Raw genomic sequence first — 12,898 nt, 5'->3', positions numbered from 1 at the left:
ATACATGAGATTTTGAAATTGTTTTGCTGGATGATGTAAATTTTAACTAGCAATATTTATTTTTACCTTTTTACCGATGTTTTGCTTTTGAAGATACACTTTCTGTGCTCTTCCATAAAAGTCAATTTGTTTATGTTACGGTTAAGCTCCCAGCGTTGTTTCCAATAAATTTGATAGGAACTGCAGTTGGTATCTCCACTGTTTTCCCTATGTTCCCTCTATTTTTTTCTTCAAAAAGGGTTAGTTTATTGAGCCTCCTTTTGGGAAGTCAATATTCAGAGCAATATATGTAAAATCCTTTAAAACCCTGCAGGTCAGTTTTAGGCGAAGGGATATGAAGTGTACTTAACTGTGTTGACAGAGAGTCACTGCACAAAAACGGAGCTTTGGAGAGCAGAGAAGCGTGACTGAATCTGCCTGCTTGCCCTGAGCTTATATAACTACACAAGAATTGTGCAGGGATTTGAAGTGTTATCCATACTCCACAGAAGATTACCTCCAAGGAATTTGAAGTGTGGGTGCTACCTCTATGGTCAAAAGTAGTTTTGCAAAACTTGAAAGGTTGTGAAGTGCAAAGAATACAATTTTCTAACGTGAAATTTTGTGAACGAATCATCGACAAAGATTTAATTTACAATGAACTGGTGCCAAGGTTCTCAGTTGTAACTGTTACTTTAACAATCACAGAATTCTGAGGACCCACACTGACTTACCTGGCCAATTTCTGGAGACCGGCAAAAAAGGTAGACTTTTCTACAAGTCTCTGCATCATTTGAATGTCCTTGTATTCCTACTGAGAATGCTTACGTGTATGTGTAGCTGAACGTACTGCATGGGTACTTGAGTGTGATTCATGCATATTCGATTGGCTGGAGATGTGTGCGTCTTGAACAGTGAAATTGCTTGATGCTAGCAGTAATCCATGCATACCATGTCTCCTCAACTTAGTGCAGATACTTCTAACCCATCGATGTTCAATTTTACGCATGTGGTGATGAAATTGTCTAATGCACTTTTTTTTCTGGAGTTGTGACGCATCACGATTTGAGCTTATCCCAATGATGTATTTGGATAATCCACAATGGTTTTTTTTTGCTGTCATGAAATTTTTTTTTTTTTTAAAAGAAGCACAAACGTTCGTTTCCTCTGTCTACCTTAAACATAGTGTGAACTATTTGTATGACGTGGAGTTGAAGTGTTCATTGGATGAAAGGTAATGTAGTGTGAAGAAAATCTCAAAATAAACAATTAACCATGTCAGATGAATGTGAGTAAACTTACGATAAATGGACAGTTTTCTGGTGCTTCAACCTCAACCTCAAATAGCCAACATAGCTTGCATCGAGCCGGATACTGTTGATTTGATTGATTTCATCAATGCCTTAGTTTATCCGGCTTACCGACTCCAAGCATCAACAGTAGAGGGCGATTTGAAACCACATTTGAGAGCCCAAGTGGGAAGGACACACCACCTGCGCATTATGGCTCGTATGCGTATGGTTCGAAGTACGTACGACTTATTTTAATCCGACTGTGCACAAACCTGTAATGTCCAACACAGGAGCATCAGGCATGTCAGGCATACAGCCGCAGTGTGTCCAAGAGTCCCAACCAGTGAGCTCCCCTAACTCTCCCTTCGTACATGGATTCTTTACGTGTAACCATGGTAACTGATAGATAACATTCATATACCAATCTACATACATTGTATAATGATAAAAAAGAAGAAAAGTCTGTTACGATCCAGTGTGGCCCATCAGGCTGGCGTTTATCTCTGCTTTCAGTAGCATGAAACAACTGAGAATATTTCTATTCCCCCTGGATGGGATGCCAGTCCATCGCAGGTAACTCCCCAGCTAATGCCGGTACCCATTTATACTCCTGGGTGGAGAGAGGCAAGTGGGGGTGAAGTGGCTTGCCCAAGGACACACAGCATATGACCAGCAGCTGGATTCGAACCTCTGACCCTCTGACCCTAACCACTAGGCCACACTCCCCCGCACATGTATAATAAGTTACTAGTCATTTGAAATGGGCAGTGCAGTCAAAGTAACTGGACCAAATGCACTGGTATCAATCTGTGCACCAGTCAACTGATACGCCTCTCAAACATGAACCCGAGAACTCAAAACCTCATAAAGAACGGGAAATATTGGCTTAGGGTAGGTCACATTTCACGCACAGGGTCTCGCTTACAGTTTTTAATGGACTTCACTCAGGGCAATGCAAACAGGGGTAGAAATTCACCCCGTCTCATGATTAGATTCTAGCTTGGCGGTTGTCTGATATTGTAGAAGTTTACAAGGCTGAGGGCTTCAATCACTGGAATAAATCCTGTTTAACTATTAAGACTTTGCCAATTTCCACTGAACCGTGTTAATGCGGCTCGAAATGTCACCAGTTTCTGATCAGTACCCCTCACTTAAAACCTTGCATGTCATTTCTTTTTTTCCCTCTTTTTGTTTTGCTTTATATGAATGTGAAATTGAAGCCAAACTAGCTGAATCAATCAGATTCCAGTTAAAATGGGATATTGAGCTTACCAGACGTACATACTGAAACAAAAAAATCCTTTAATTCCTGCCTAGCTGCATGGATCAGCACGGCCCAAAACAGCTTAGGCTGTCTCTGAAACTGGCATTTCTGTCTACGGTGACGAACTTTCTCTGTAGCATGTGAACTATCACGAACAAAAAGCTGATTTGAATATGGCCATGTGCTTGAATGCTTTTTGAACATGTGCAGCGCAGCATACTGAAGCAAAAGCACATAAGCAGCTATTGTGTTTTGCTACATTGTAAGCAGACAAACTACATTTGTAATATGAGTTGCACATGTGTTCTTACAAGTATATAGTAACCAAATTCCACTCAATTTTACAGCACAAGTTGTGAGTCTCTCTTTGGTTGCTATTTTAAAAATAAGAACTGTTAACTTTGTCAGCATGTTTTGACAAATTTGACAATTATAGCATATAGTGTCCATTTTTAGATTAAATTGTTTTTTTTAACCATGTTCCTACAACTACATTGTAAGATACATGTAGAAGGTTTACTAATTTTGCTTCCTTACTTGATCACTGCCGTAAACAAATTTGATTAGAGAATATCAAATGACATTTTGCGCACAGAAATTGAATGTCGTCGTCATCAGTTAAGCAGCAAGATGTTACACCTGCCCATAATAAGGAATAAAAATCAATCTTAGCTCTTATGGTCAGTTGGGCATCTCAGTGTCTTGATCACACTTCAGTTCATTGAACTGCCTTTGTTGCACTTGCAGACCCATGGCCCATTCATAATGTTATTGATCAGTGGAAATTGTACGACACCGCTACACTTTTTCTTTCATTTATGGAGCACATGTTTGACCACCTCCATGTATCTGTGAGGGTAGATGTACAATGCTATGTGAACATGTACATTCAGGATTTCTTTTCTTGTTTCCCTGTTTTTTAATAGGGGGGGGGGGGAGAAGAAGGAAGATGGCCTATTTATTGGTCCCCTTCTTTTAGCTGGGTAAAGTCCCTTGACAGTTCTAAAGCACTAACTGCAAAACACTCCAGTGGCCCATAATATCCATTGCCGCATGCAACTTTCAACCGGCGCACTTTGTATGCAACTTCTGACCAGCGAGGAAGGCAGCTGCAGCTGGCATGTGTAAAACTTGCTCGGCGAGTTTCAAATATTCTAATATTCGGTCAAGTGCTGTTTTGAATCATCGAATACTAAATTATTCGAAATGGACAGTCCTATAGAATATTGCTCCTGAGTTTTCCTCCCACATCTAAAACTGAACATGTCATCATTTCTTCGTCATTTCTTCATTATCTGCTCCATCTACATTTCTACAGGCTTAATTCTGAGCGCCATTGCTAAAACTGAACATGTCATCATTTCTTCGTCATTTCTTCGTCATTTACTCCATCTACATTTCTACAGGCTTCTGAGTGCCATTGCCTGTACACTTTTGACAAAGCCTTGGGTTCATTACCTCAAGGAGTTAAAATGAGAAAAACAAATTGAAAATGAAATATGATGTGCAATATTGATATACATGTACATTGTAGGGTTCTAGTTGTATCTCAGGACACATTGGTTCATGTCAAAATAATGTTGATAATGAGCTTGAACTTTTACGTGTAAATAAATGGAAACAGGATAATATTACAGAAAACAGAACTCTCCGTTGTCATAATGAAATAGATTGTTTACAATGTGGCGTCCATCTAAGGAAATTAAACTCATTGATTTTGAGCTTCAGATGTTTTGACAGATTTCTGTGAATATGCATCTCATATTGAGCTCAAACTTCTACACCTGCACACCTTTTAGCATGAAAGCAGGAGTACTGCCAATAACTAGCAATTGAATTGTGGTAAAATGGTGAACTACGCAGTGGCCATTTTGAAAACCATGGGTTTAGACATGAGTCAAATTTTCCTTTCTGCCCCTGTGCATAGACGATGATCAACCTCTAAAATATCTAATGCCATTAATTCGTTAGAAGCTTACGAAGCAGAGCAATTGATTAGTGACGGATCCATTAGTGCCATCTTGAATTACTTGGAGCTGTTTGTCACCTAATGGAACGAACAGAACCGTGGCACACATATGCGCAACACCATTAAGTACACGCTACCAATCAAATCTTCTTGTATTCAATTTCCACTTAAGAGTGCATAAATGATGACAGGTAGGCCTAATGTCCCTGTCTATTTCTTTTTTTTTCTTTCATCGTAATGTCTTAATCCTCAATGCAGTAAATTTTTATAAGAGGGATGCTGGAAACTGTAGCAAATGTGTGACTAGATTTAACTTGACGCTTGAATCGTAACATTACACAAGTACTTTCTGAGTTGCTGCTTGTGCCTGTTCGTAACCGTTTCAATGCTTGGATGGCAGTGTAGTTTGAAAGCAAAGTAAGCAACCACTGGCTTACTCCAACTTTTTCAGGAGAAGGGAGCAGAGCAGTGTTCTAGCCAGGCATCAAATAGCGCTAGCACCCGCTACGCTTTCGGAAATAAGCGCTACGCTTAAATCGCGCCGCTACGCTACCGCTACGCTATAAATTTTGGTTGCGAAAAAAAATATCTGCCGTTTGTTCGTATACAAGCGCAGCGACTTTGAGCATTGCGCACTGGCCGTACGACACAGCGAAAAATAAACAACGATCCCACCGCACGTACCCCGTACGATATGCTGCGCCACACGCATTCGCTATGATAGCAATAAGCACGTGCTGTTTTGTGCTGCGTAGATACAGCGCTCCGTACGGACGTAGTGGACCACACCATTTTGCGCTATCGCCGGGTGTGCTTTCCTAAGTTCAATATTTACAAGCATTTCAACTGTTTTAAAATTATAAATAATACTTTTTATCAAGTCCGAAACATATAACTGTTGAAAATAAGTCCTTCAACGTTGGAACATAATTTTCGTAAAGGATTTATTCGAAAAACGATGTCCAAAGAAAGATGAACACTTTATGAATGAAACCACAACTAGCATCCAAACAGCTCGAATTTATGGGGGCGCAAAAGTGGACCCCGAAATTCGTTCTCGCACGAATAATACAGGAATAACACAAAAACGCCCAGTTTTTAAAGGATAGTTGTGAGGATGTTTATATCCTACTTTTAAATGTTCTTTCCGATTAACATCATCTCGTTCAAAGCGCGTTTTGTAGCCCAATTGGGCTGTTTTAGGACCTAGTGTCCCTTTAACTATCTGACTGACTAGTCAGGGACCAGGCTTGCCTTATCTTGCTTATCCTTGGCACATGTATATTGTGTGCTACATCCTTTTCCTTTGATGCGCTCATTTGTCTTGTGTCATCCGTGGTACAAAATGTTTCTCAAATCTCAACAGATCTGGTAAAATTAATATAAACATCATTTTGTGCCTTTTATTCACAACATACAATACTGTTAATTGTCAACAAGTGACAAACTTACATGTAATTAAAAGGTGTTTTTGCAAGGAAACTTCCTGGATCCAATCGAATTCTCTATCATGCAGCAAACAAATTGAACATTCTTTGTACTCAAGCCTGAAGTAAATTAATAGAGACTGGGCTTTAGCTTCCTCGATCCTTTGAAATCCTACAAAAACTCCAGGAGGATTTTGAAGGACCTGTGAGGGTTGGAATGATGCACTTGTTCAGTGGACTAGGAGTCTGACTCTAGGGGATTTGTTTGGGGATCATGATGCTTGTGTGCTTGTGAGACTTTACACAAATTGTCCTCTCTCCACCCAGGAGTATGAGTTACAGTGAGCATTAGAGAACAGATTGCACTGCTGCATAAATCTGAATCTTATTGCCCAAAGAACGGGGGCTAAGGGGTTAGCCTTGCTCTTTTTATCGAAATTGGACAAAATTAGGATTTTCTCAAAAATTAACAATTGTAAGGGGAAAGCTTTGCTCTTTTTATCAAAATTGGGCAAAAGTAGGTTTTTCTCAAAAATTAATGTTTGTAAGGGGTTAACCCTGCTCTTTTTATCAAAATTGGGCAAATTTGATTTTTGTCAAAATTTAACATTTGTAAGGGGTTAGCCTTGCTCTTTTTATCAAAATTGGGCAAAAGTTGTTTTTTTCTCAAAAATTAACGTTTGTAAGGGGTTAACCTTGATCTTTTTATCAAAATTGGGCAAAATCAGGATTTTCTCAAAAATTTACGTTTGTAAGGGGTTAACCTTGCTCTTTTTATCAAAATTTTGCAAAATTTGATTCATGTCAAATAATCTAAAGTGCTTGGGGCTTCTGGGGGAAATTCTATATCTCCTTATAATCCTGCAAATACTCATACATAATTAACTTGTATTCAGCACCTTTATGTAAGCAATCAAACCTGTATAAAAGAAAAACTATGTTTACTAGTCAAAACGTAAAAGGAAATTCAGTTCGTCCCTGGCGTCAATGTCCCCCTGACATTTGCATCGATGCACTTTGAGCTAACAAAGTCGATCAGTTATTGTCAGGCCAGGGAAATTACCACTCTATCCAGCATCAAACCACTGTGAAGGCCGCGTTCACAGGAGAAACATCATGTAGCAAATGTATGTGTCTTTATTTTCTTCAAAAACCCAACCGAAGATGATCACTCAATCGAAATGAATATTCCAAATTGGTTATTGAAGTCAAGTGGGGTGCAGCTGGTTTCTCTAAGCCCGCTTAATGAACTCGTCAACGTTTTCTTTTTGAAAGTTGCAGGCAATTCATCAATTGAAAGAGAGAGCAACTGAGCTAGCGGTAGGGATGGGTTATGAAATGCTTAACAAAATTACCCATTGAACACATGGGGACCAGGATGACCCCATAATTTGTCTGTGGATCTGTTTCAGTGGAGAAAGTACAGAAATTGTACGACCATGAAGACACTGTACTTTCCAGACAGCACACATCTACATGTACATGATTCGCATTTGTAGGAAAAAAAAATGAAAGAAAAAAAAAAAAAAAATACCACCGTATAAAAACAAATGTCCTCAAAACATTCGCTTCAATACTTTAAGAAGTTTATGTAGGTTGAGTTTCGGAAAATCTTCATTGTGCCTTTTTTTTCTAGCAGGTAATTTAAAACTTTTAAGTTGTAAAAGATGCGTTACCCGTATGCTACATTTTTGGATTGCTATTGTAAATTTGTAAATTTTGAGTGAGACCTTGAAGGAAAAAAATTCAACAACATTTAGTTATTGAATTATTTCTTCTCAAAATTCATTTTATTGGCTCCCAGACAATAATTCAGCCCTCGCTGGGCGGGTTCATTTGTGAGCAAAATGAAAGACCTTTTTCCAGAGGGATGCAGACATCCAAAGTCGTACATGTAGGCTTTATTTGAAAAAAAAAAAACAAATTGAAAATACGTTTGGATAAAAAGATAAATCAATTTTTGAAAGAGCCTAGCTGGGCTTAGATTCACTAGATGAATTTGTAACCCTCGCCAACATTGTTTTTCTTAATTTGAATATCTCGAAGATAGACAATGTCTAGATTTTAACTGAAAATACCCATGACATAATGTGACTTTATACGCAATCAGTTCTGTTGTTTGGAAAATGAAAATTCAAATTAAGTAGAAGTCACAATTACAGTGATGTTTTGAATGTCTTTTTTTTAATCAAATGTTAGGCATAGATAAGTAGATATATGAATTTTTGTGATTCACTCACATGACTGGTACATTGATTAAAGAAATTGCTGGAGCATAAAACTAATTTCTATACTCCATCATACATACACATCAGCGAGAAAACCTATTTAGTTTTGCATGCATGTCTGAATTTCATCTTAGATGCAAAACAATAGAATTGCAGAGTTAGGTTGACATTTTCATCCTTTACTCAACTTGCCTCTTTTTCTACAACGTTGTGTCTTTACAATATATTCCCTGATGTCTGACAATGAGGTGCATAAAGGTGACTAAACGAAGGACGCGCAAAAGCTGTATATATGTATATTTAGTTGGTATACAATTCGTCAAAAGATACAGAATTGGAAATGGAAGGATAGCAGGGAGGATTCCTTTGAGAACAAGAGTACTTTACAAGTGGCAAATACTAACAAGCAAAGGTGGATGGCGGGATGCGTCTGAGTTCATCACTCGGGGATACGCTGACATTTAATCCGCGCTAGTGATGCGGCATGCGTGTGATCCCTCGATGGAGAGAGAGAGGGTAACGCTCCCTGCTTCCCCCTTCTCTCTACAGGTTTGCTGGTCTTCCGTCACGGAGATGATTAAATCACGACGCGCGCTCTCGCCGGGCAACCGATATATGTGTTTTGGCCGTGATAGTTGTGTGTGCTTCCCAAGCCACAGTCCAGATCTTGTCCACCCTCTCCCTTTTCTCTACCTCTCACTGGCTGCATGCGGAATCACTTTGTATTAGTGCTTATCCTCTGGCTCATTTAGCGTCGTTGGGTCATTACGCACAGAAGCTGCAGGCCATTAGTACCAGGGGAAACCCTTGATCTGTGGATCGTGTCTGCGCATCGTGCTGGCTTCGTGTCGGGCTCAATACTCTGTGAGTGCTTCTTGGCAAAATTTGAGTTAACGTGTAGTTCTGGGAGAGAGGGTCGTGACAAATACTTTTGACTGATGCGTCAAAGGGAATTACATGTTACAGGCATTTTTGTCTTCAAAACATTAAGTTGTTTTGAGTGATCCATGTGCATTAATATACTGTATGCTTTAATGATAGATTAAGCCAGCATTTCAAAAGCATTAATTCCATTAAGAAGCTTACAGTTATATTGGCTTAATGGCTATTTTGATTATGTTATCAGACCAATATTAAGCAGATACAATCCCCATAAAATGGCTAAAATTCAGTAGAGGTGGATTTGCGTACTACCGTACATGCATATCTGCGTTTTTATCTTCAAGCAAAGTTAATTTCTGATCCTGATTTGTCAATCCATGGCAACAATAGTGTGGTATTATCCCGAAACCACAGTCCATATCGCACTCCAGGTATCTCGCTATTCCATAGGATAACTGTTGGAAAGTTTCTGTAGTGTGGGTATTCCATCTTCACTGTGCTTCAAGTTAGCTTGAGTCTTGAAGATAAATTCATTATCCCACTCGCCCTCATGGAACATGAAAAATGTAGTGCGTCTGTGTTCCATATGCCACAGACACACTTCATAGCAGTGTTCCATTCGCCCTCGTGGTTGGGTAACAGATAGTAGACATGTACTTTCAATGGGAATTTACATAATGTAACTCTCGCCGTTGAGGTTTGATTAAAAAAGTGTTTCAAACATTGACAATGCTGATTCTACAAGTTTGGGAAAGTGTTACCTTTTAACCACAACATGTTTTACTGATGGAGACCCATTCAAAGCAATATTGATCTTTGTGCTTCAGTTTTATCAGCAAGTGTCTTTTGTGTTTGTGATGTTTGTTAAATAAACAAAGACATTCAGCTACAATTTCCACAAAGTACCAATCTTTTTACCATGGTCCTAGATAAATTTGTCATCAACTAATGGTACATGTACCTGCAAAAACTCACCATAGATAATGAGAATATCAGTTTCTCTTGCGCTGTGACACCTTAGCCTTTAACGAGTCACACGCACACATAGGGCAAACTGGATGGGTTTGCACATTAGTGAAATACTATGCCTGCATGGTACACAGAGTAATGCAAGACTGGCCGGTGATATCGGAAGCAGCCAGTGAAAGCCCTGCCACGTCTGACTTAACCGGAAATCTGTAACCTGATTTTCTTTCTCTGTTGCGCTGTAGTCACGAGCACGGCTAGATCCTTCAAACGGTAAATGAAGCTGTATTTGTATCTCTCAACTGTTTTCTGTTACTTGTACTTTTTTTGTTTCCAGAGCCTCTTGTTCGCACCGACAGTGCTCAGTCAGACAGCAGCGGCTTCGCCGATGAAGTCATGGACTCAACGATTGCTTCCAATTCACCCTGCCTTGAGGATCGCAATGGCTCTCCTCAGAGGGTTAGTGGGGAGGGCAACAACAGCCGGCCTGAAATGGGAAACAAACTCATCCAGACCAGCTTTGATGACTTTGGTGTGCTGGAGAGTTTTGAGCGAGACGAGGCTGCCCAAGATGCCTCAGACACTGTCTTTGAGGAGGAGGGGAACTCGGTATCAGAACGGTCCTCCACCGTATCCAACGCGGAGAGGATTGCGCGGTCGCGGAAGTCGTTCCGGGAGTCCAGGAGCAGCTATGATCGGATGGGAAGCACCTTTAGTGGGATCAGCATCTCCAGCCTGGAGGACTCGCCATTTGATGGTGACGGACCCGCGTTACCGGTTAGGACCTTGCATGTCCCGCGTCAGCGCTCGGGGACGTACCCAACAGAGGCTGAAAAGCAGGAGGTTTCTCCAGGCCCTAAGACAGTGGTGGAAATCCTGACTACACTGCAAGAGAACATCAAACAGGCCACAGAGGCCAAGAAACTCATCAAAGATGAAGAGGCTGGAAATTCCACCAAAAGGAGACCCGCACTGTCCAAGATGAAATCAGTGAATTTTGACTGCTTCCCGCTGGAGGACATTCCAAGCATAATGGAGTCTGTGGAGGCAATCTTAGGTCGTTCTAAAGAAGTTTCTCCATCAGTGCCTGAATCAGACACGGATAGAACTAATGTGGTTCATACTTTCTTTGAGGATATTAAGACACCATCAGCAGTGGTTGAAAATGGAGTTGTGGAAGAGAGTAGTACTTGTAAATCGAATCTGAAAGTCCTGAAACGGAAATCCAGCCAGATAAGTATGGTTCCGACCCTTCCGTGCCTGGATGAGGAGAAAACGCCAGCACATTCCAGACACTCCAGTGTGACTGATACCCAGCATTCAGTACCGAAGCAAAACTCAGCTGGCCATTGTACAGACACAAAAAATGTCTCCGAGACTAATGATATCCACAACTGTGTTGAGTGTCCTTCTGATACTAGATCAGATGAGTTGATATGCGCAGACCTGGTGAGTGATACAGACACGCCAGTGAGCATGGTGGCTAATGCGGACAGCATCGGGGATGTAGGGGACTTGGAGGAGGAGATGCGCTACTTGGAGCACGTTGAGAGTCTTCTGCAGGAGCAGGGAAGGCTACTGGAGGAAGCCTCCCCACCAAGATGCCATCCAAAACCCCAGGCTCAAGAGAAGATCACCCCACCCCGAGAGGAGGCCATTGTGCCAGAATCAAGAACTACGTCAAAGTCATGTCCGACTACATTGGTAGCTCCTGAAGCTATAGACCAATTTGTGAGCACTGTGGAAATTTCCTCATCTATAGCTGATCAACCATTCCATAAACACTCAGGACCATGTCTGAGTTTATCCACTGAAGACGATGAAGCACACCTCGCAAACACAACTGTCATTTCTAATTCTTCATCAGACATTGATACATGTAGAACTTCTCCGCCAACTGAGCTAGTTGAATCTTCTGTGTGCCTTTACTTGTCGCCGACGCCATTCGTCATCGATGTTTCTGTGGTTCCGTGCAGCAGTGCTGAAAATGAGGACGGAGTTCCAGATTCTGAAGAGCTATGCAACTGTCCCGAAGCTGAGCTGGCTCCTCAGCGATATCGGACTTCCTTTGAACTTGCTTTGGAGAACCAGAGTCCCAAAGAAAAGTGTAAAAAAGTTACTCAATATTCAACGGAAAGTGCAGGGAGAATCAAACCGGAGGTATGGAAGCCATTGCGGGCAGAATTTTGTTGCCTGCCCTCGGTGGATTTTTATGTCAGCTGTAATCTAATGTTTCCAAATTAGGCATTTGGCAGTAAGCATCCCTTCTTTTTTGCAAACCTGAATACTTGAAGAAAACAAAAAAAACACATGCTTTTGGTTTCTTAGAGGGGTGTAGGTTTAAGGGCCACATTGGTGCCTTCTCAAACCCTTCAAACATTCTTTAGTATTCCAAAGTATTGGTTTCAATATGAATTAACACTCAGACTACATACTGGTCTGAATATCGGTCTTTCAATAATTTCTCTTCTGGTCTTTTTAATTGAATATCAGCAATGAAATTAATTATGGGGTTGCATACTAAATATGTTTTCTTTTGAAAAACGTGTTTAAAAAAATCATCAGTTAGGCCAAAAAAAAAAATAAGTCGGTCTCTGGTCAGCGCGCGCGTCGATTTTAATCTTGCGCGTCAATCTTTTTTTTCCAAAATGTTTCGCGGTAGCTCCAACAGCACCCTCTATTGCCGCACCTCCTCCATTTCTTTTTACCAAAGAGCACCAAGGAATGGGAAATTGCACCAAGGCAAATGATCGAGAGCACCAAGGCAAATTATGGAGGACACCAATGTACATGAGGACACCAAAAAAGCAAAATAGTACCCCACCTTGTCTGTACAATCCAAGCTTTAAGAAAAAAAAAAGAAAGCAAAAAAAAAAAAAAAAGCCGCGTCG

The 12,898-nt window shown here is 40.6% G+C and overlaps 1 protein-coding gene across 2 annotated transcripts in view; it reads left to right on the top strand.

Moving 5' to 3' along the window:
* The window catches only part of LOC119740419, an 85,496-nt gene that overhangs the window by 63,282 nt on the left and 9,316 nt on the right, over positions 1-12,898 (top strand). For both annotated transcript variants that reach the window (XM_038215720.1, XM_038215719.1), the window contains exon 10: positions 10,345-12,167. In XM_038215720.1, coding sequence (XP_038071648.1) covers positions 10,345-12,167 — 1,823 coding nt within the window. The remainder of the gene's footprint in view (positions 1-10,344; positions 12,168-12,898) is intronic.

Source organism: Patiria miniata, unplaced genomic scaffold (assembly GCF_015706575.1).
Source record: "Patiria miniata isolate m_02_andy unplaced genomic scaffold, ASM1570657v1 HiC_scaffold_5, whole genome shotgun sequence".
NCBI lineage: Eukaryota > Metazoa > Echinodermata > Asteroidea > Valvatida > Asterinidae > Patiria > Patiria miniata.
This window is presented reverse-complemented; position numbering and strand designations above follow the sequence as displayed.